The sequence below is a fragment of the Ranitomeya variabilis genome, chromosome 6, assembly GCF_051348905.1.
Source record: "Ranitomeya variabilis isolate aRanVar5 chromosome 6, aRanVar5.hap1, whole genome shotgun sequence".
Lineage (NCBI taxonomy): Eukaryota > Metazoa > Chordata > Amphibia > Anura > Dendrobatidae > Ranitomeya > Ranitomeya variabilis.
The window spans coordinates 118,177,028-118,200,336 of NC_135237.1; the positions used below are offsets into that span (position 1 = coordinate 118,177,028).

Here is a 23,309-nt window from a genome sequence, read left to right on the forward strand (position 1 = left end):
TATGAGTATTTGCCATTTCCAAAATTTTGAAATTTAGTTAATTTATTGTAAGACAATTAACATCATTTTGGGAAGTTCAAAACAATAATATTCAAATAAAATACTTGTAAATATTTACATTTAAATAAATAAGACCTTTGCAAAACGTTATGGTAGGAGTCACTGTCTCTAGTACCTGATCACCCTTATGTCTTTGCATTTTGAGCAGCTAAAAAAGAAATCAAAGCAATAAAATAAAATATCCCAGAGGTAAGACATTTATTAAAAATTACCAAGCACTATATACAGTAAAAGGATTAAACTCACAATATTATCCAGATGAATAATTAATTTTACATTTTTTACAATATTTCTTTATTTGAATCATTTCCAAAACATAGTGGAAATACATTCTGCCATGGCGATCTTTTAGTTTCTGGATAGATTTCTGTGCTTCCAATACAATTTTTACAACAGAAGAGTGCAGGTAAAATGGATTCATCATGATCAATAAAAACATAGACACCATAGATGCATACAATATATTAAACTCCACAATTTGCAACAGGGTATCTACACAAACTGTACAAAGGTCTCTCCTCATAAATAAATCACATTGAAAAAGGGAAAAAAAGAAAATCAAGTAAATTTTTCCACTTTAGAATAAACCAAATACTGTCAACTTTAGAGTTCAGGATGTGACAGGTTGGAGCCTGCAGCAGTCAGAGGTTTTGGCACCACCAGCCTAGAGAACAAGTTCTTATTTTCATCCTGCTCTCTGGATGAAAGGCAAAGCCACACTTTTTGGCATTTAATGCTATGATCCACCCTGTGTTCAATAGAGTCACTTACAACCTTTACATCTATTACTATATATGTATTCATTTATGAACTAGCATAAAAGGAATAGTAGCCTAAGCCCTTGGAGGCATCTTTATAGTCTTCAGTGGCAATGTCCTCACACTTTATTGGGGGAGAGTTTTCATTGCTTGAAGTGCTGGGAGATAGTCTTCTTCTTTTGCATGCTCCTGTATATACACCAGAGTCGTTTGAGTCCAAAGACTTTATTGAAGGAGGTGTCTCCACCCATGAAGAGCTCATCTCTTCCTTGACTTTGTCTTTATTTAGAATGTCTTCAGAAAACCCTGATGGACTTGACCTTGAAGACCAAGGAAGACCTGTGCTCATTTTCCTCTGATATGGAGAACTTCTACTTCCCCAGCTTGTCATTGAAGCAAAGGCAGCATCTGGATAATATGCCATGGGGTGTGAGGTTTGGATGGGTAAGGACTTGATGCCATAAGTAAGAAGAGAGCTGGAAGAATAGTCTGTGTCGTAAGGACCCATGTCCAATTTGTTAGCCCCAGCTTGTTGAACTGGAGTTACAAACCACCTTTGTGGGGGAACGCTGGTCACTTCTTCATTGCCCTGTGGTGAAAGGAGACCACTGGTCTGGGGTACAGTCCTCTCTCCGCTGTAGTACCTGGTGGGGGGCAGGTTGTTGACAAATTGTTCCTGGAAGAAAGGCTGGACGCTGTAGCGGGCACCGGGCACTATCTGGTGGGATCTAGGAGAATCCGCAGGAGATGGAGTTAATCGGTCATTTTCTGAAGCCGTGTACATGCTACAAAAGGAATAAGAGCCATATGTGACTATGACATGTTCATAGAGGCCACCTAAACAAGTACAAGAGAGCTAAGGTACAGCAGGGGCATGAGGCGTAGCTAAGGGTCCTGATATGAAATAAATATGTTCTAGATACTTACGAGTCATAGTTGTCTCTGAAACCTTTTGCAAATGGGTTGTGATCAATCTTCAATTGTGTTATCTACATAAGCAAACGATATGAGTATTAGTCGTCATTGTGCAAGGTATATGGGATTAATGTACACCTAATGTCCACCTGTCAGCACTTACATCCGTGTTCTGGTAAGCTGTGACTGCAATAAACTGGGTTTCTGGGAAAGTAAAAGTCTGAGTCTTGGCAGAATCATTAAGGTCTTCTACTCCATCTTCACTCACTTCCACTATATGGAGACGAGGTTGGTACTTGTGCAAAGATTGCAGAACGATCATCTAATAATGGGCAGAAGATATGTACAATTTCAACAAAGGCGATTTATCTGTAATCTATCTATTATCTATCTGTTATCATTCTCTCTCTCTGCTATATATCTATCTGTCCTTTATCTATCTATTATCTTTCTGAATCTATCTATCTATCGATTATCTATGATCTATCTATCTATTGATCTATCTATCTATTGATATATCTATCTATCTATCTACATTATCTATCTGTTATCTCTCTCTGCTATATATATCTTTCTGTCATCTATCTATCTATTATCTTTCTGAATCTATCTATCTATCTATTATCTATCTATCTATCGATTATCTATCTATCTATCTATCGATTATCTATGATCTATCTATTGATCTATCTATCTATTGATATATCTATCTATCTACATTATCTATCTGTTATCTCTCTCTGCTATATATCTATCTGTCCTCTATCTATTATCTTTCTGAATTTATCTATCTATCTATCTATCTATCTATCTATCTATCTATCTATCTATCTATCTATCATCTATCTTTCTAGATAAAAAGCAATAACTGGAGGCACAACTCCAAAAAAGAGGTGGTTTATTAGTCCATAGTGGCCACAATCGGCTGGATAGTTTTGTTTTTTGTTTGCCAGGGAGGTCCTGTTATATCGTTTCTCTTTTGGGGTTATTATTGGGGCTATACATATTAATATAGGGATCTCCTACTGTATAAGTGGTAGCAGAGGTTGCTATGTAGAAACTAAGTGGCAAAAACCAGCACATGGAGAAATGGCTGCTGAAAGGTGGAGGTGAAACTAGAAGAGGCGAGAGGGGTAGAGGGTGTTTAGTTATAGGTGGGTGCAGAAGTGATGGCACTAGTAAAGTAAAACCATGAAAGACTTTTCAAAAAGTGTGAGCTGAGGGCTGAATCAGAAGTGTGGAGAAGGTGCGGTATGGTAACACATCAGAGATTCACGCCAACACAATGTAAGCACAAGCATCAAATAGAAAAGTCTAGCTATCTTCTATCTATTATCTATCCGTCTATCTATCAATCTGTATATCTATCTATTCATCTACGAAAAAAAAGCTGCAATGTCTCTGGGCACCGTGCCTCCCAAGCTAATACCAAATCTTCAATATAGAAGACAAAAATGGAGGTAACACACCAGTTTAAAGGTGAAAAAAGTTCTATTTAATAGCCAAGCTTGAGAAAGGCTCATAATTGGAGCCGAAATGTTGCCATTTTAAACTATTAAATAGCACTTTTTTCACCTTTAAACTGGTGTGCTGCCTCCATTTTTTGTCTGCTATTATTCATCTATCCATCTACCTACCTATCTGATATATGAAATCACGATTCTATCTATCTGATCTACTTGTTACATGACATGAAAGCACTATGATAAATGCCCCTAGAGCTGAGCCCCTGCATGTCTGACGCCCCCTGCTCTCCCCCTGTATATTACCTGTGTGTTGTTGTTGTTGGCCCCTTTGTTGTTGGTGAGCTTTAGTTTGCCAAATGAGATCTCCTGCCTCATCCAGTGCGCCCCGGTGTTGGGGGACTCGGGGTGCACATACACCTTGTTACCTGCAATCAGAAATGGCGAGACCCAGATTATGGGCTGCGGCGGGGGCCACACTGCTCATCCGCAGGACTGTCAGCTAGCCTCAGAGGTTACTGTACAAGCATTACACGGTTTTCTCAATAAATGGTTTCTTATTACATTTTGCTTTTTTTAATATGTACAAAAAAGAATCATAATACAAAAGAGCGATTTTAAATGGATAAAGAACCAAGGATAGAAATGTATAGATAGGTACATAGGTACACAGACAATTGGCTAATTTTAAATAGACAGTTAATATAAAAACAAATTAACAACATATAAAGATATGTCATGAAAGAATTATCACATAATCTACAAAAAGAAAGAAAGAAGAGGAAAGAAAGAAAAAAAAGAGGAAGAAAAGGAAAAATAGAAAGAAAGAAAGAGGAAGAAAAAGAAATATAGAAATACATTCAGGTATAATTTAGATACATTGGTAAAAGGTATACCAGTAAATAATAAACTTCTAGATTTCAGTTTCTTAGATGTTATTGTCAGAACATTGAGGAGTTCGCCAAGATGAGGCATCCCCGGTAATTGCCCACTCACCCTGCATGTTGTTGTCTGCTTTACCACAGGTCACCCATTTGCCCCCTTGAAACCTCCAGTGATTTGGGTCTGCCAGCACCACCTCCACGAACACGTTATAATGGGACGTGGGATTTAACCCGGTGATATTGAAGCTCAGGAAAGGAAACATTCTCCTGGAGAGGGACACAAAGAGTTAACAACGATAATCACAAAACCAGCTCCTACACCGCCGGGCACTGATGGTGGGCACATAAGCCAGGCACTGATGGTAGGCACATAAGCCGGGCACTGATGGTGAGCACATAAGCCGGGCATTGATGGTGGGCACATAAGCCGGGTACTGATGGTGGGCACATAAGCCGGGTACTGATGGTGGGCACATCAGCCAGGCACTGATAATGGGCACATAAGCCGGGCACTGATGGTGGGCACATAAGCCGGGTACTGATGGTGGGCACTGGGCACATAAGTCGGGCACTGATGGTGGGCACATAAGCCAGGCACTGATGGTGGGCACATAAGCCTAGCACTGATGGTGGGCACATAAGCCGGACATTGATGGTGGGCACATAAGCCGGGCATTGATGATGGGCACATAAGTCCGGCACCGATGGTGGGCACATAAGCCAGGCACTGATGGTGGGCACATAAGCCAGGCACTGATGGTGTGCACATAAGCCGGGCATTGATGGTGGGCACATACGTCGGGCACTGATGGTGGGCACATAAGCCGGGCAATGATGGTGGGCACATAAGCTGGGCACTAATGGTGGGTACATAAGCTGGGCAATGATGGTGGGCACATAAGCCGGGCACTAATGGTGGGTACATAAGCTGGGCACTAATGGTGGGTACATAAGCCAGGCACGACCAGGGATAATGGAGCCGCCTCATACACATCACTACTGAAATCACAGGAACAACGAACAGGACAAAGTTTTCCTGCAAACTAAGTTTCGTCTTGTTGGTGCCCACCGGCAGCAATCAGCCAGATGTCGGCCCTGCAGGATGGCACGGTGGTCGGATCCCGGTGCTTACCTGCCCTGCTTGGTGATTATCATCTCCGTCTGGTGTCGGTGAAACTTGAGCCACAGGGGGCGATTACAGAGGTAGATCTGTGCCCGCACCCCGGCCCCGCTGCCCGGCAGCCCCAGTGCGCCGAGTCCGCTGCCGGTGCCCGCAGATGGGTACGGGCTGTACATGCTGCCAGGCGCTTGGCTGTACTGATAGCCGGTGGAGTACTGGGGGCGAGAGGGGCACACTGGAGGGGAGAAGCCTGCGGGGGGCAGCATGCTGCTGTACGGGGGGTACCTGGCCGCCCCTCCAGCCGGGTACACTGCGGTGTGCTGCGGTGGGGCATAGGGGAAGATGGAGCAGGGGGAGCCCAGCTCTGGCCCCGTCTGCTGGGGCTGCTGGCCCTGGGCCGGCAGGTAGTAGCGCTCAGGAGCCGCCTGCAGAGAGGTGTCCAGGTAGCGCGGAGCAGGAGGAGGCTGCGCAGGGCTCAGGTCCTCTTCCCCCACTGGAGAGCCTTTTCTTCCGGTGTCTGCTAAAGTCTTGGGGGCTTGAAAGCCCTCGGTGGCCTCGCTGAGCATTGTGCTGCCGGGGGTGCTGGAGCTGCCCGGGTCTCTGGGGCTGTCTAGGTGAAGGCCTCTGGAGGAGGCAAACTTCTTCTGCTGCTGCTGCTGGCTTTTATGCTGTCCAACGCTGAAGTCCAAGCCTGGGCTCTGAGCCGCGGTGTGGGGGTCCCCAGGCAGAGGGTAGAAGGTGTGGGGCAGGTTAGGAGCAGAGCTGGGCAGGATCTGCTCTCCCAGCTGCATCCTCTGGCTTGAGAAACCTTCCTTAAAGTCTGCAGAGTTGGGCTGATGCTGAGACCATGTAGGGCAGTCACCCAGGAAGACGAGGGGCTCTCCACCAGGGCAGGGAGGCTGCACCAGCTCAAAGGGGCCTTTCAGTTTACTGTGTGATCCATAGGTGTCCTCACTGGATGAGGCTGAAGATGATGAGAAAGGAACAGCCCACAAGTCCCTCACTGGTCTCCTCTCTGCAATGTGTCACCAGGCAGCTCTGGGGCTCTTATATGGCCCACACCTCCATTAGGGCTAATGATTCCAGGGAGGGGCTAGCTGCCTCCTTCATGGCACAGCTCGGAGGACACAAGATAGTCCCCTTCCTTACCCCTCGGCATTACTGGCTGCTCTCTGTGATACTAATTTAATTAGACAATTCATCATTGGAACATTTCACCTGTGCCCCCTCACTGGATACTTAGCATGAAGATCAAATGCATCGCTGGCAATTATTATGTTATCCCAAATTCTCTGAACCAGAGAGGCTGGGAGGTGTAAACTTCTGTGTTCTGCACCTTACATGTAGAATGATCACCAAGGCCTTACAGGGAGTAGGCAACGCGGCAGTGGAATATACACACTGGAGACATATATATATATATATATATATATATATATATATATATATATATATATATATATATATATATATATATATATATATATATATATATATATATATATATAATGTACACAGCAATGTACTGTATATGCCTCGTACTTTGACCTACAGCTCAAGCTGCATATATCCACACACATAGAATTATCTGTATCTGCTGCTAGGTAGACAATGTGCACTGTATATATATATATATATATATATATATATATATATATATATATATATATATATATATATATATATATATATATATATATATATATATATATATATATAGTTTCTTCATGGGATGTGGGTCAAAGTAGGAGATATATACATTGCTGCGGTTGTTCCATTGGTTTAGTGTACACTTTATTTGCCTGAAGGTGTGAAACGATATATAGTCTTACACTTCTTTGAAATTAAAATGGAAGTGATTTATTTCCGAACTGACTGCAAACATCCAAACGTATTGTCATCCAAAAATCACATTCTGACTTAATTAAATACCATTAAATTATAGTGAAGGGGTTAATCTGTACAATAGAAAACTATAACGATTTACTGCTAACAGTAATTGTATATAAAGAAAGCATTACGATCATAGCCTCACAGTAATCACTGCCTAATATAAATGTGATCGTGCTGATCCCAGAAAAATTAATGCATATATGTGCACAAATTAACGAATGCACCCACATGAGTACTATGCGCATTTTTAGCAAAAGCCCAATCCCAAAGAGATAAATGATTCAGCCTAATTGCAATGTCTCAGTACTGCAGATTATCACAAAGCTTTGTTTTGCATCTATCTATCTATCTATCTATCTATCTATCTATCTATCTATCTATCTATCTATCTATCTATCTATTATCCATCTATTATCTATCTATCCATCCATCTATATATTATCTATCTATCTATCTATCTATCTATCTATCTATCTATCTATCTATCTATCTATTATCCATCTATTATCCATCTATTATCTATCTATTATCCATCTATTATCTATCTATCTATCTATCTATCTATCTATCTATCTATCTATCTATCTATCCATCTATATATTATCTATCTATCCATCTATATATTATCTATCTATCTATCTATCTATCTATCTATCTATCTATCCATTATCTATCTATCTATCTATCTATCTATCTATCTATCTATCTATCTATCTATCCACTATCTATCTATCTATCTATCTATCTATCTATCTATCTATCTATCTATCTATCTATCTATCTATCTATCTATCTATCCTCCACTCTTTGCATTCGGATCTCCCCCTGATATATTTGCACATATTCTGCTGTGATTCTATGATGGGGCATCTTCTGGGTTTCTTCTTTGTGGCAGTCTTTGCCCATCTTTTGTGTCTTATAATATCTTGACAATTCTCAGGATCTGTGACCTGTGCTGATCATGTTGATGACAATGAGCCTCCTGGAATCGCTGCTGCTATTGGCTCGATCTGAAATCTTCACATTTTCGCTCTGATAATCTCACTTTTCTATAGCTGATAACATTGGGCACTTGAGGGAATCGCACTAGGCTGCTGAAGCCAAAAAAGCAAAGAATACTGGTAGATTGTGAGGGCAGAGTGTGCCAGGGAGCGGGGCGGCAGCAGTTGGGGAGCTCAGGGTTTGTATTGTTTGGGGAGCTCAAGGAGAAGGTTCTGATAAATGATTTTCACAGGTGACAATGGCGATCATGTAGAACCATCTGGCAGCTTCCTTCACGGCACCTTACCGCCTCCCAGTAAATAGATAGTTACTGTAGACTAGCAGGAATCCTGGCCAGGAGAGGACTCATTCAATTCTCGGCTTACTTGGGAGCTGTGCTGGGGGCACTCCAGGGCATCTCATGGTGGAAGTGCCAGCTCCTGGGCAGGAGAACTGATGAGATGTGGAGACTGTGACACTGTGGAAAAAATCCCACACCGGAGTGATGCGATAATTATTTCCAACTTTATATATATATATATATATATATATATATATATATATATATATATATATATATATATATATATATATATATATATACATACACACACACACACACACACACATGTACATATGCATGCATTATATAAATATACACACACACATTTTATATATATACACATTACACACACTCATATATTTATATAAATATATATACACATACATATATAATATATATTTAACTACACAATTTAATGCATCATATGACCTATAGATGTTTATTACTGATATTCAGGTATTTAAATACTAGTCATTGGCATACATACTCAATGTATATACTTTAAAGAAGCAGTACTATATATAAATATATATGTATTATTCCTTTCAATATAACTAAATTGATATTAGGCACCCTTTTGATTTCAAGATCTACTAATAAGTATATTTAGCTGTTAATTATCGGCACAATTTATGGCACAGAACTAAATAACAAAATGATTAACTTCCGCTAATCTCCGGTTCCCTTATTTCTGATACCAGATTACAACATGAACCATAAGGATTAATCATTGAGATATTGACCAAAACAGTAGGTGCAAAATCTCCCCAGTGAGAGCGCAGCTCCCCCTAATCACCTCCACATGTACAGACCTAAATATCAATGTGAATCAGGCTGAGCAATAATTGCCTCTCATGATCAGCTCTTCCTATGAATGTGAAGGGACAATGTTGCAGTTTTGGGGCATCGCAGGGAGCTGTACACGACAAAAGACGCGCGGCTCCGGCACACAGCACAGTGTGAATAGGAGTGCACAGAGGCTGCACATTGCCGGCCGCCGGGCTGCGGAGGAGGTTTTCGAGTTTTATTCTTTAATATTTGTCAGTTTGTGATTACTGGAAACTTAGAATCATCGAACGTTGTGACAGATCTGTGCGGCAAACAGTGCGGTTATCAGGAGCCAGAGGTAAAACACTCCTGCCGTCCTTAATAATTCACAGGATTGCATGGAATTCGTTAAAGAATTAACAGACAACATAAAATATCCGGGATTTGTGTTAATGTTATCTATCTGAACATGCGACTTTCCGTGCATGGTCCTGTTCCATGTAGATTTGTGTCAGCAGAACATTTCTGTATAATATTATAATAAATCGTATTCTATGGAAATATACTGTGTGGATGCACTGAACAGAAAAGGGGTAAATGGACTCACAAATAATCTGTCTAACTATCATATATTATCTATCTATATATTATCTATCTATCTATCTATCTATCTATCTATCTATCTATCTATCTATCTATCTATCTATCTATCTCTCTCTCTATCTATCCTATATTGCTGTCTGGTGTGTGTGTGATCTGCATCAGCCGCACTGAATTCTGTGATTACAGAGCTGTCACCTGCTCATCACTGCTTTCTACAGGGTTAATTTACAGGCACCGCCAACATTTTAACAAGCAAGTGCCTCATCATTCATGTGCACAGAAGTGATCCCCAATGAGTTTACACCGTGTCGTCACCTCCTACTCTCCTCCACCGAGCTGTACAGGGAGACAGTGCAGTAATTAGACGATCAGTGCTTTACCAATCGCCTTCTCACCATAAGGGTCAATTGTGGCACAAAGCTTGTCTAATACCAATTCATTATCAATCCTCCTCTGCTATAGATAATGCACTACATGTAATAAGGAAACTATTACATGTGAACAGTAGGACTGATGCTGTTAATTAGATAATTATTCTAACGATTTAGCACTGTATCTAGCGATCTATCTATCTATCTATCTATCTATCTATCTATCTATCTATCTATCTATCTATCTTAGAAAAATAGGTGCAACACTAGCAAAAGATATAGGGTGCCATGCTTCCCCGGCAAGAACCAATTATATATATATTTAAATAGGAAAAATATAAGAAATAATGTGAATTTATAACATTTATAATGGCCCATGAAGGTGATGTTTTGGTCCACATATGGACCTTTCTTAATCTTGAAAAAGTCCTCATATGGACCCAAACGATGTCATTAAAAAATCACTTTATTTTTTATCTTATGCATTGGAGAGCAAACTTATTTTTTTTCATCTATCTATCTATCTATCTATCTATCTATCTATCTATCTATCTATCTATCGATCTATCTACACACACATTCACACACTATAATACAATGACAAATCATACATATATGCTGTATACACACAATGTATATATATATATATATATATATATATATATATATATATATGATTTGTCATTCTATCATTGTATTATTGAGCTATACTCTCTCATAGATAGATAGATCTAAATATATACAAAACAAAGTATATGAATGTATATATATATATATATATATATATATATATATATATACATATCAGTTAGGTAGACAGAAATCATTAATATATCACAGAAAGAGCCTTTATGTCTATATATTTCGTAACCTGTAGTTCACTGTAATTGATCTCACATACACATACGTGTAGGTTCTTGTGCATTGATATCTCATCATATGTGGAGGACAGTCCCGCAAATTGGGCGGATACTGCACCATTAATTCTATTTTAATTGCGTTATATACTATCACTTTATTGAATATGCAATTGAACATGTCTAATAATAACTAAGTCATTGGAATAATTCAGCATTACTACATTATTAAGATCAGATCTGTCGCAGAAATGTCTGGGCCTGTGCAATTCACTTACATTTATGTGTCTGCCGCCAAAACAAGATTGTACGTATGAATGTGGATTCGCCACAATGCTCGGGTTATAGACCATGTCCAGTGTTTTTCACCCAATCTTCTGGTCAGGTTCACACAAACATCTAAAAAATTGATCGAGCTTTATAAAAAATAACTTGGCTGATTTTTTTCTCATTTTGCTGACATCCGTTTTTGTAGAACAGCAGTTACTGTAAATGGACAAGACTAAATACATTTTTCTTTGTTAAAGGATTGCAACGTATCTGTAAAAATCAGATGCTATGTTGTGGCTCCTTATAGCGTCCGATTTATCTTGCGAATCCATAGACTTGAATGGACGAGTCTCAACCGACACAAAAAACCCCTTTTTTTCACACGCAGACTCTGTCTGTGAATGATTCGCTCATCTGCACCGCCCCACTGAATAACATCAGTATGACATTCCAAAGACATACTGATAGGGAATTTAGATTGTGAGCCCCATTGGGGACAGCGATGATAATGTGTGAAAACTGTAAAGCGCTGCGGAATATGTTAGCGCTATATAAAAATAAAGATTATTATTATTATTAGTATGAGTGCTGTCGCGTGTGAACGCAGCCTTTCTGAAAGTCCCATCTTGAGGACACTCAGCTCCAGCATTGCACTTTTCTGTCTTCAGCCTTGTAGACACATGACATGAACTTAGGTTAAAAATAATCGAAAAACATTGTTCTTTATCGGTGTTAAATCAATTTTAAGAAAGTGTAATTAACAGCTCCACCAAAAAGTATCACTCAAGACAAAGAGGTGACAGCTCTATTTTTAATGGAGCTAAATCGTCTTGTAGGTCAGTATTATTACTCATCATCACAGAGGAACTGCTATGTGCTATCCTAGAGGACCGCGCGATATATTCTACAGAGGCATGGAGACTTCAATCCAGCTTTTCACAGAAATCAGGAGAAGACAATGCACAAGAAGCAGTTGGCTTCATTTTCTCATGTTAATGTAGCAAGCTCAATACAAAGAGGTCTGAGCTGCAATACGCACAATGCTTTGGGCCTGACCTTTGTGTGATGTTGTTGTCTGAACCCTTCCACTTTTTATATTAGCTTAGCAAAGGCCCAGTGTAAACAGTGAGGACTACTATCTGACCTTTTACCCTCTGCCAAGTACAGTTGCTTTGTATATACCCCTATAAGTAGTTTGCAAATGCACCTATTCTACCGAAAACTATAATGAAATGGGTCCAGAAGTTTACACAATTAACAAAGTTGTGATTTATTAGACTACTTTGATGGCAAGCATTAATTTTTTGAAATGTGAAACAAGTGGTTGGTGAGGCATCTTGGATCTCTTGGTGAGAAGCAGATATTAACAGGTCACTTTGTACAGTCCTGGTCCATAGCCCAATCAATGCTCTCTGGTTGTGGACTAACACGATAATGGACAAACCTCCCAATGATAACAGGATTTTTTTCACAACTAAAAAACTAAAAATGCACTGTTCCAAAATATTCTGCGCAACAGAGTTTCCAAACATTTTATAGGTTGTAAAGAACTGAAAATGTCACATTTACTGAAATCAAAAGCTTTTTCAGCCAAAAACATATTTACAGGCCAAGTCACATGTTAACATAGGACTTATTCTTTGATATCACCTTCACAATCCTTGCATCTATTGAACTTATAAGTTTTTTAGAGAGTTTCTGCTTGAATTTCTTTGCATGAAGTCAGAATTGCCTCCCAGAGCTGCTGTTTTGATGTGAACTGCCTCCCACCCTCATAGATCTTTTGCTTGAGGATGCTGGAAAGGTTCTCTATAGGGTTGAAGTCAGGGGAGGATGGTGGCCACACCATGAGTTTCTCTACTTTTATGCAATGACACAGCCAATGACACAGAAGTATTTTTACCAGAATGAGATGGTGAATTGTCAGTGGTCACTCAGAAACTCTATATACTTTTCCTAGGCCATTTTCACACCTTCATGGACCCTAAAGAGGCATACCTGCTCTCTCCTCATGATTCCAGAATAAAACATGACTTTGCCACCTCATTGCTGACTTTGCAGCCTAGATGGGACATGGTGACCATCCCCCAATCATCCACTACTTCATCCATCTGGACCATCCAGGGTTGCACAACACTCATTAGTAAACAAGACTCTGCTTGTGAACACTGTTTAAGGGTGGCTAAACAGCAGGTTTATGCACAACTACAAGCCTCTGGTGGATCCTATTCCCTGAGGTCAGTGGAACTTCAGAGGCACCAGCAGCTTCAATTAACTGTTTGCTGCTTTGTAATGTTTTATTTTAGTAGCTGCTCTCTTAATCTGATGAATTTGTCTTTCAGAAACCTTCCTCATTATGACGTTATCTGCACAAAACTGTCTGTGATCTGTATCAGCCACAGATTGCGTCACAGTACGGTGATCACACTTTACCTTTTGCAAAATATATAATGTTTCATACCTTGTTCAGGGCATTGCACTATTTGAGGCTTTTTTGGCAATAGAGAAATTATTTTTCTTTCCCATATAGCTTGAAACTTTTGGCCTTCTTAATAATGTGGAACATCCTTCATAACCCCTATAACGACTGTCAGTAAGCTTTTTAACAGCGCTGGGGAATAAGAGTATAGCGCCGCCAATTCCCGTGGTTGTCTGCTGTATGTGAGAGCCGACACCCTGTGGTATCTGCCCCGGCCACTTTTATGACCGATCGGGCGATTAACTCCTTAAATACCGCTGTCAATCACGACAGCAGTATTTAAGTTATTACAAGGGGGGGTCACAAGACCCCCTTAGTAGTCATAGGACCCCTGTGATGAGAATCGCGGATCCCAATGGTTATCATGGTAAACTGAGGTCATGTGATGACCCCAGGGTAATAAAGCAATAAGCTGGGTCTCACAGGCAGTGTCAGGGAGGCACTGACTGCTCTCATGCACTGCTGTACATGAGTACAGCAGTGTATGAGACCAGTGATCAAAATAAAAATTATGCATGTCCCACAGTGAAAAAGTGTAAAAAAATAAAATAAAATTTGTAAAAAAGTAAAAAAAAAAAAGTGCACACAAATCACAAAAATCCGATTTGCCACTCAAAACGCAGCATTTGTGATAAAACTAAAATAAACAAAAAAAAGTACCCATAATTAGCATTGCTGCATCCGGAACGACCTGCTCTATAAAGCTTGCACACCAAAAATGTTGCTTTTTCATCATAGTGACTCACAAAAAAGTGAATAAAAAGCTATCAAAAAGTTGTATGTAAGTTAAGTTACAAATTAAAACGCCAAACAATCCCGCAAAAAATAAGCCCTAATGTGGCCCATTTGGCGAAAAAAAGTTACAGATCTCAGAATATGACAATGCGAAAACAAATTGATTTTGCTAAAATATTGTTCTTAGTGTGTAAAAATAGCAACGCATTAAGAAAAAAAGCAATACAAATCTGGTATCACTGTAACCTGACCAACCCGACGAACAAATCAGTCTTATGACTTTTACCGCTTGTGAACGCCGCAAAAAAAATAAAAACCATAACTGAATTGCTGGCTTTTGTTCATTCTGTGTTTGAAAAACCTGAATAAAAAGTGATAAAAAAAACTATGTACCCCAAAATGGTACTAAAAAAAATCTGCAACTCGTCCTGCAAAATAAGCCCTCAAAAAGCTCTGTTAGAAAAAAAAATTAACAAGTTATAGCTCTCAGAATATGGCGACGAAAAACCCTACTTTTTTTAAAATAAAAAAGCATTTTACTGTGTGATAGCAGCAAAGCCTAAAAAAAATGATATAAATCTGGTATCACTGTAATTGCACCGACTTGAAGAATAAATATGTGTTAGCAGTTATACTGCATAGGGAACAGTGCAAGATTAAAAATAAGAACTATTCCTGTTCTGCTGTCTACAGAGGTGTATCTAGGGTTTCTGGCACCCGGGGCAAGAATTCATTTTGGCGCCACCCCAAGGACATATGCCCCCCATCAGCCCCATCATTGCCCTCTCCTCCCCCACCATCCCCATCATTGCTCTCTCCCCGTCAGCCCCATCATTGCCCTCTCCTGCTCCACCATCCCCATCATTGCTCTCTCCCCGTCGGCTCCATCATTGCCCTCTCCTCCCCCACCATTCCCATCATTGCTCTCTCCCCGTCAGCCCCATCATTGCCCTCTCCTCCCCCACACACACACCATTCACTTCTCTGCACATTCCCCTGCAGCACGCCACACACACACACACACACACACCCCTCTCACATCTTGTGCTCTGCCGCAGCATCTCATTGCCTTTCTCTGACACAGCAGGCCGCTGAATGATGACGTCATCCAGCGGCGCGTATGTGTGAAAGGAAGCAGGAAGACAGATCGCTGGGCGGCGGAGCTGCAGGTATTTCTCCCTGCCCGCTGCAGCCACCCTGCAGGGGCCCCCCTCCACCTCTGCACATGTTGGGAGCCAGCGCTCTGCAGCTTCTCTGTGCCGGCTGTCAGCTTGACAGTCGGCACAGAGAGCAGCTGACTCCCATACCGTGGGCGGCAGAATGCAGCTGCCGGGGGAGACACTGCGGACCGCCAAATTAGGGGCCTGACTGTGCCCCCCTACCGGCTGCGCCCGGGACACATGCCCCGGCTGCCCCCCAGATACGCCACTGGCTGTCTATTTGTTAATTCTACCTTATGTTGTCAGTATTTTAGATTAGTATTTGTAAGCCAAAACCTGGAGTGGAACAAACAGAGGGGAAAGCTATAATAGAAACAGGTCACCAAGTCTGTATTTTTGACCCACTCCTGGTTTTGGCTAACAAATACTGATGTGAAATACTGACCAAATGCTGATAGTGTGACTGTAGCCTAAAGGTACCGTCACACTCAGCGACGCTGCAGCGATATAGACAACGAGCCGATCGCTGCAGCGTCGCTGTTTAGGTCGCTGTAGAGGCGTCAAACACAGCAGCTCCAGAACGATGCAGGAGCGATCCTGTGACGTAACGGCGACTCACTTATCGTTCTCACAGGTCGTTAGCTCCATGTAAAACATTGCTGACATCGTTGCTTTTGCTGTCAAACACGACGATACACGCCGACCTGACGACCAAATAAAGTTCTGGACTTCTAGCTCCGACCAGCGATATCACAGCGGGATCCAGATCGCTGCTGCGTGTCAAACACAACGAGATCGCTATCCAGGACGCTGCAACGTCACGGATCGTTGTCGTTCTCTTTGTAAAGTTGCTGAGTGTGAAGGTACCTTTAGGCTTGGCCCACAATTTTACATGCGTTCTCCGCTGAGTGCTTACATTGGGATTTCTGTGTTAATTCCCCAAAACCACGATTCAGACACAAACCCTCATGGAACCACTCACTTATAAGGCAGATGGAGTCACTTTGTACTGGTCTGTGTTCAGGCGGTGTCCCATCTTTTTAGGCGTCTTTTTAGAGAACAAGGTGGACGCCCACAGATCTGTGCAGGCCTAAAAAGATGGATACTAGTGGAGCAGACTCCAAATTGAGTACAAATTGTCTCCATCTGCCTCATTATGGTGCGTGATTTTGTAGGGGGTTTCGTCTGGATAACACTTTTGTGGGATTTACATGGAAACCCCGACGTAAGTGCTCAGCGTAGAACACAAGAATGTAATCCAGCTTTATACTGGAAGCGATCAAAAAACGTTATGTTCCCCAAAATATTACCAATAAAACCCTAATTTATTCTGCGCAAAACATGCCCCCACTTAGGTCCGTCATCCGTCACTGGAACTATAGGGGGTTCCCATATTACTGGTAGAACAACATCTCTGGAACTCCCAGCCCCTCAAATAAAATCCAGTGAATTCTGCGCTCCCAAATCCAAATGCTCCCCTCCTTCTGAGTCCCACTGTGCCTAAACCACAATAAGCATCCACATGTTTGACATTATTGCAGTGGGGAGAGAGCACTTAATTTACAGGGTGTATTGTCAGAAGAACAAGCTGGGCACACTGTATGGGGGTGCTACACTTTATGGGGACAGAATGTATGTGTACTAGACTGGCAAATTTGCAATTCTCCAGAAAAAAAGCCTGGCGTGGATGTTACAAATAGTCACTGCAGCCGTAGATGAATTCATTGAGAGGTGCAATTTCTACAATGTGGTCACTTTTGGGGTGTTCCTGCTGTTCTGGCACCTTAGAGATAAATATCGCCCACAAACTATTCAATCAAAATCTGTGCTCCTAAAGCCAAATAGCGCTCCTTGCTTCTTAGCCCTGATGTGTGGCCTTACAGTAATTTATGACAACATATGGAGTAGCACCGCGTTGAGAAGAAATTGCGCAATAAATTGTGAGGTCTAGCTTCACCTATTAATAACCCTTGTGTAGCTGAAAATTTGCATCAAATACAAAAATTACATTTTTACCTCTAAAATGTCAGATTTTCACATCTCAATGTTATAAAATTCTGTGAGGTGCCTATGGGTTCAAAATACCCACAACACCCCTAGATGAATTCCTTGAGGGGTTTAGTTTACAAAATGTGGTCGCTTGTGGGGGGTTTCTGCTGTTTTCACATGTCAGGGGCTCTGAATGCGATATGGCATTCACAATCTATCTCAGGCAAAATAGCGCTATTTCCTTTCCTAGCCCTGCCATGTGCCCAATCAGAACTTTTTGACCACACATTGGGCATTGTCGCATTCGGGACAAATTGAAAAACAAACTATGGGGTCTGTTTATTCCTATTATCCATTGTGAAAATTATAAACTTGGGTCTACAGCAACATTTTCATGAAAAAAGAAAATTTTCAATATAGCGGCCTAATGTTATCAAATTCTGTGTAGTACCTGCGGGTTCAAAATGCTCACTATACCCCTGGATAAAATCATTGAGGGGTGCAGTTTACAAAATGGGGTAAATTGTGGTGTGTTTTCACTGTTTAAGCACATGAGGGGCTCTCCAAATGCGACATAACACCCGCAGACCATTCCATCAAAGTCTGAGTTCAAAAACATCACTTCTTCCATTCCGAGCCCTGTCGTGCACCCAAACAGTAGTTTTCCTCCACACAATGGGTATCTGTGTACTCAGGAGAAATTGCACAACAAATGATAGCATCCATTTTCTCCTTTTACCCCTGTAAAATTCACAAAATTGGGGCTAAAAGTACCTTGGGGGTTCAAGGTGCTTACCACACATCTAGATACATTCTTTGAAGGGTCTGTTTTCCAAAATGGGGTCACTTGTGGGAGGTTTCCACTGTTTGGGCACATCAGGGGATCTTCAAATGCTTTCAAAAAGTGATACAGTGCTCCTTCCCTTCCGAGACCTGCTGTGCTTCAAAATAGTAGTATTCCCCCACATATGGGGTATCAACGTACTCAGAAGAAAATGCACAACAAATTTTTGGGTCCATTATCTCCTCTTACACTTGTGAAAATATATATATGTTTTTATTTTCACACTTCTACGTAATAAACTTCTGTGAAGCATCTGGGGGTTCAAGGTGCTCACCGCACATCTAGATACCTTACTTGAGTGGTCTAGTTTCCAAAATGGTGTCACTTGTGGGGGGTTTCCACTGTTTAGGCACATCAGGTGCTCTCCAAATGCAACACGGAGTCCGCTTTAGATTTCAGCCATTTTTGCGTTCAAAAAGTCATATGGTGCTACTTCCCTTCCGAGACCTGCCGTGCGCCCAAATAGTGGATTTTCCCCACATATGGCGTATCGGCATACTCAGGAGAAACTGCACGCCAAGTTTTAGGGTCCATTTTCTCCTGTTACCCTTGTGAAAATAACATGTATGGGGCCAAAGTAAATTTTTTGTGAAAACAATTACCGTATTTTTGGGACTATAAGACGCATCGGTCCATAAGACGTACCCCAAATTTTGGGGTGGAAAATAGTAGAAAAAAGATTTTTATGAGATGGGGGTCTGTCTTATTGTCCGAATTTAAGGTATTTTACCTGAGGGCCGGTGGAGGTACAGCGAGGTCACAGGAGGCATGGTCCCTTCCTCAGGAAGCCAGCGGCGGCAGAAGTTAGGGAATGCTGCAGTTCTGGGGTGCGATGCTGCGGGTCCGGTGTCGGTGGTGAGGCAGAGCACCAAAGCAGAGTCCCTACCTCAGGATTCCGGCAGCAGAAATGTGTCCACGCTGCTGTTCGGTGTCCATACTGCTGTCTGGTGTCCATGCTGCTGTCCAGTTTCCATGCTGCGGCCCGGTGTCCACGTCGAGCGCATCCCCGGTTTCCATGTGACCATCTTCCTGAATCCGAGTGCCACCAAGATCTCAATGAGATCTCAATCTGCTCACTCGTGTCCTCTGGAGGCCATTTTCCTGAATCCTCCGGCGGCCCATGGCTTCAGGAAGATGGCTGCAGGGAAACCGGTGATGCGCTAGCCGTGGACACTGGGCTGTGGCGTGGACAGCGGAGTGGAGACCGGACAGCAACGTGGACACCAGGCTGCGGCGTTGACATATTTCTGCTGCCTGTATCCTGAGGAAGGGACCCTGCTCAGGTGCACTCCACACCGCCCACTGACGCAGCATCGCCACACCACTGCTGCCGCAATCCCCCGGTAAGCCTGCATTCGCACCATAAGACACCCCCCCATTTTCCTCCCAATCTTTTTTGGGAAATAGTGCATCTTATGGTGCAAAAAATATGGTAAATGTTCTTTTTTTCCTTCAACATTGTTTTAGTTCCTGTGAAGCATCTGAAGGGTTAATAAACTGCCTGAATGTAGTTTTGATTGCTTTGAGGGGTTCAGTTTTTAAAATGGTGTCACTTTTGGGTCTGTCATTTAGGCCCCTCAAAGCCACTTCCAATGTGATGTGGTCCCTAAAAAATGGCTTTGCAAATTTTAGTGAAAAAATGAAAAATTGCTGATCACCTTTTAATCCTTTTAACTTCCTTACAAAAGAAAAAATCTTTAAAAAATGATGCAGATGTAAAGTAGACATGTGGGAAGCTTTATTTATTAACTATTTTGTGTAACATAACTTTCTGATTTAAGAGTACAAGAATTGAAAGTTTGAAAATTGCGTCTTTTTTGCCAAATTTCCGATATTTTCACAAATAAATGTAAATCATATCGAACAAATTTTGCCACTATTATGAAGCACAACATGTCAGAGTTATTACCAGATAAAATGACCCTGGTCAGATTTCAAAAACTTGGCCTGGTCATTAAGGTCAAAATTGGCCCGTTCGCTAAGGGGTTAAGTCCTTTGCTCATGTGGCAAACTAATTATCATAGGTATTTGAGATTGATTTCAGCGATTCAAAGAAACATGAGACACAAAACTATCCATGAGTTTATTTTAAAAAACAAAAATGACATCATTATGACATTTCTCAGTTGTTAGCATTGTATCCTTGCAGTGCTGGGGTCCTGGGTTCAAATGCCACCAAGGACAACATCTGCAGGGAGCTTGTATGTTCTTCCCATGTTTGCGTCGGCTTCCTCTGGGCTCTCCAGTTTCCTCCCACACCACAAAAGGCATACTGATAGGGAATTTAGATTGTGAGCCCCAATGGGGCCAGTGATGATCATGTCTGTAAAGCGTTGTATAAGGAAAGCATAAAAAAATATAAATAATAATAAATCCAATTTACGTACTAATTTGTATAATAGTAATGGTCTTAAAAACATAATACTATAGATAATGTAAAATATCAAATAACCTGGGGGGTGGGGGAGAGGCACAGACAGAAGAGGGCACCTGAAAATGAGAAAATGTCAAGAGATCTTTCCAAAAAACTACTTCATCCTCATCCTGCATATACTGCATTTTACATTCTTATTTCAGATATTTCCTGGTTGCCACCTTCCTGCCCTTCCTGTGAATTACTCAGTTCATTCACTGGACAGGACAGGACAGAATAGAAGGTAGGTGTCTCTAATGAAGTGTTGTTGATATTCATCTGTTCAATTGTGCGTCTCATCCTCTCTCTATGTAGGGGGTATTGTGTCTCCTTGAGGCAGCCAGACTTTGTGCAAGTAGATTACACATACTAGTCATTACCATGAATAACAGACTATTATTCTTATACTTCCCTGTATCAGTGACTGTATGAAGCTTTTTATATGCGGATTATATTGGCCATTTCAGGTTGGGACAAAAATAATGTTTACATCAACTGGTCAACTCAATACATGTAGCCACCAAGACTCAACAAGTCTGTACAATTTCAACAAGCAATGCTGGTGATTCACTTGTTGATCAAGGCTGAGAAGATCAAGGGTGTGATGTCCTGGCATGACTGGTCTGAACATTTGCCACTAGCATTGCATTAACATCTTAGCACCTTATATAATAATAATAATTTTTATTTCTATAGCACCAGCATATTCTGAAGCACTTTCCATTTCAGAAGGTACTAGGACAGACAATAAAGGTATAATAGCACAATTCAGCAGATACCAAGAGGAGTGAGGAGCCTGCTCACAAGCTTACAATCTATCAGGAAATGGTGAAGACATGAAAGGTAAATGGTAAAAAGTGCATTTATTGTATGGTTCAGCTATCAATATAATAGAGTATTTAGATGATGCTGCTTGAATCAGTCACCAGCCAGTATCTGTATAAGTACAGATACAGGGCATGTGTAAATAGATGGACCAGATTTGGAAGAAAATTTTGGAAGGGCAAAGCTGGAATAGCTACATACAGTCATGGCCAAAAGTGTTGGAACACTTGAAATTGTAACAGAAAATTAAGTGTTTCTAGCAAAAAATGATTGAAATTACACGTTTTGTTATACACAGGGCCGTATTTAGAGTTTCTGCTGCCCTAGGCACTTTTAGTGCTGCCTCCCCCTTTGGTGAGTATGACACTATCGGCAGTGATTTTGGCAAGAATCGCTGATGTGAAAGTCGCCTTTTGCAGCAGATCCTGCAGTTTTTCTGCATGTGCCGCGTAACGGATCACTTACGGCAACACTGCGTTCAGCTTCATTCATTCCCTATCGGATTTGCGTCACTTGCCATGATCTGGCAAATGCGGCACCATACCTCCCAACTTTTGAATAAGGGAAGGAGGTATAAAGTTTGCGCAGCGGCAAATTTTAGGCCACGCCTCTGACCACACCCATTTCACAACTAGTCACACCCATATCCACGTCTCAACCACAGCCATTTAGCACTGCTGATCACACTGTTTTATATACAATAATTATAAACAAAAAAAAATATGGCCACACAGTGCTCCATACTGTATAATGGCCACACATGATGCTCCATACTGTATAATGGCCACACATGATGCTCAATACTGTTTAATGGCCACCACACATGATGTTCCATACTGTATAATGGCCACACACAGTTCTCCATACTGTATAATGGCCACACATGATGCTCAATACTGTATAATGGCCACACATGATGCTCCATAGTGTATAATGGCCACACATCATGCTCCATAATATATAATGGCCACACAGTGCTCCATACTGTATAATGGCCACACAGTGCTCCATACTGTATAATGCCACACATAGTGCTCCATACTGTATAACGGCCACATACAGTTCTCCATACTGTATAATGATCCCACATGATGCTCAATACTGTATAATGGCCACACATGATGCTCCATACTGTATAATGGCCACACATGATGCTCCATACTGTATAATGGCCATTGGCCACACATGATGCTCCATACTGTATAATGGCCATTGGCCACACATGATGCTCCATACTGTATAATGGCCACACACAGTTCTCCATACTGTATAATGATCCCACATGATGCTCAATACTGTATAATGACCCCCCTCCTGTAGGCATGGCTCATCTCCCTATCTCCCTCCCATACCATATGCATGGCTCATACCCCCCTCCTGTATGCATGGCCAATATTCCCCCTCCTGTATGCATGGCTCATATCCCCCCTGTATGCATGGCTCATATTCCCCCCTGTATGCATGGCTCATATTCCCCCCTGAATGCATGGCTCATATTCCCCCTCCTGTATGCATGGCTCATATTCCCCCTCTTGTATGCATGGCTCATATTCCCCCCCTGAATGCATGGCTCATTTC

General features: G+C 41.5%; 1 protein-coding gene across 1 annotated transcript; it reads right to left on the reverse strand.

Moving 5' to 3' along the window:
* Positions 1-241: 241 nt before the first annotated feature.
* Positions 242-6,204, reverse strand: EOMES (eomesodermin). Its single transcript, XM_077271891.1, has 6 exons — positions 5,213-6,204; positions 4,193-4,347; positions 3,503-3,624; positions 1,897-2,055; positions 1,746-1,807; positions 242-1,603 (listed from the first exon to the last, which is right to left on the reverse strand). Exons 1-6 carry the CDS (start codon positions 5,989-5,991, stop codon positions 865-867), a joined length of 2,016 nt encoding a protein of 671 aa, XP_077128006.1. The 5' UTR covers positions 5,992-6,204; the 3' UTR covers positions 242-864.
* Between the last annotated feature and the right edge of the window lie 17,105 nt (positions 6,205-23,309).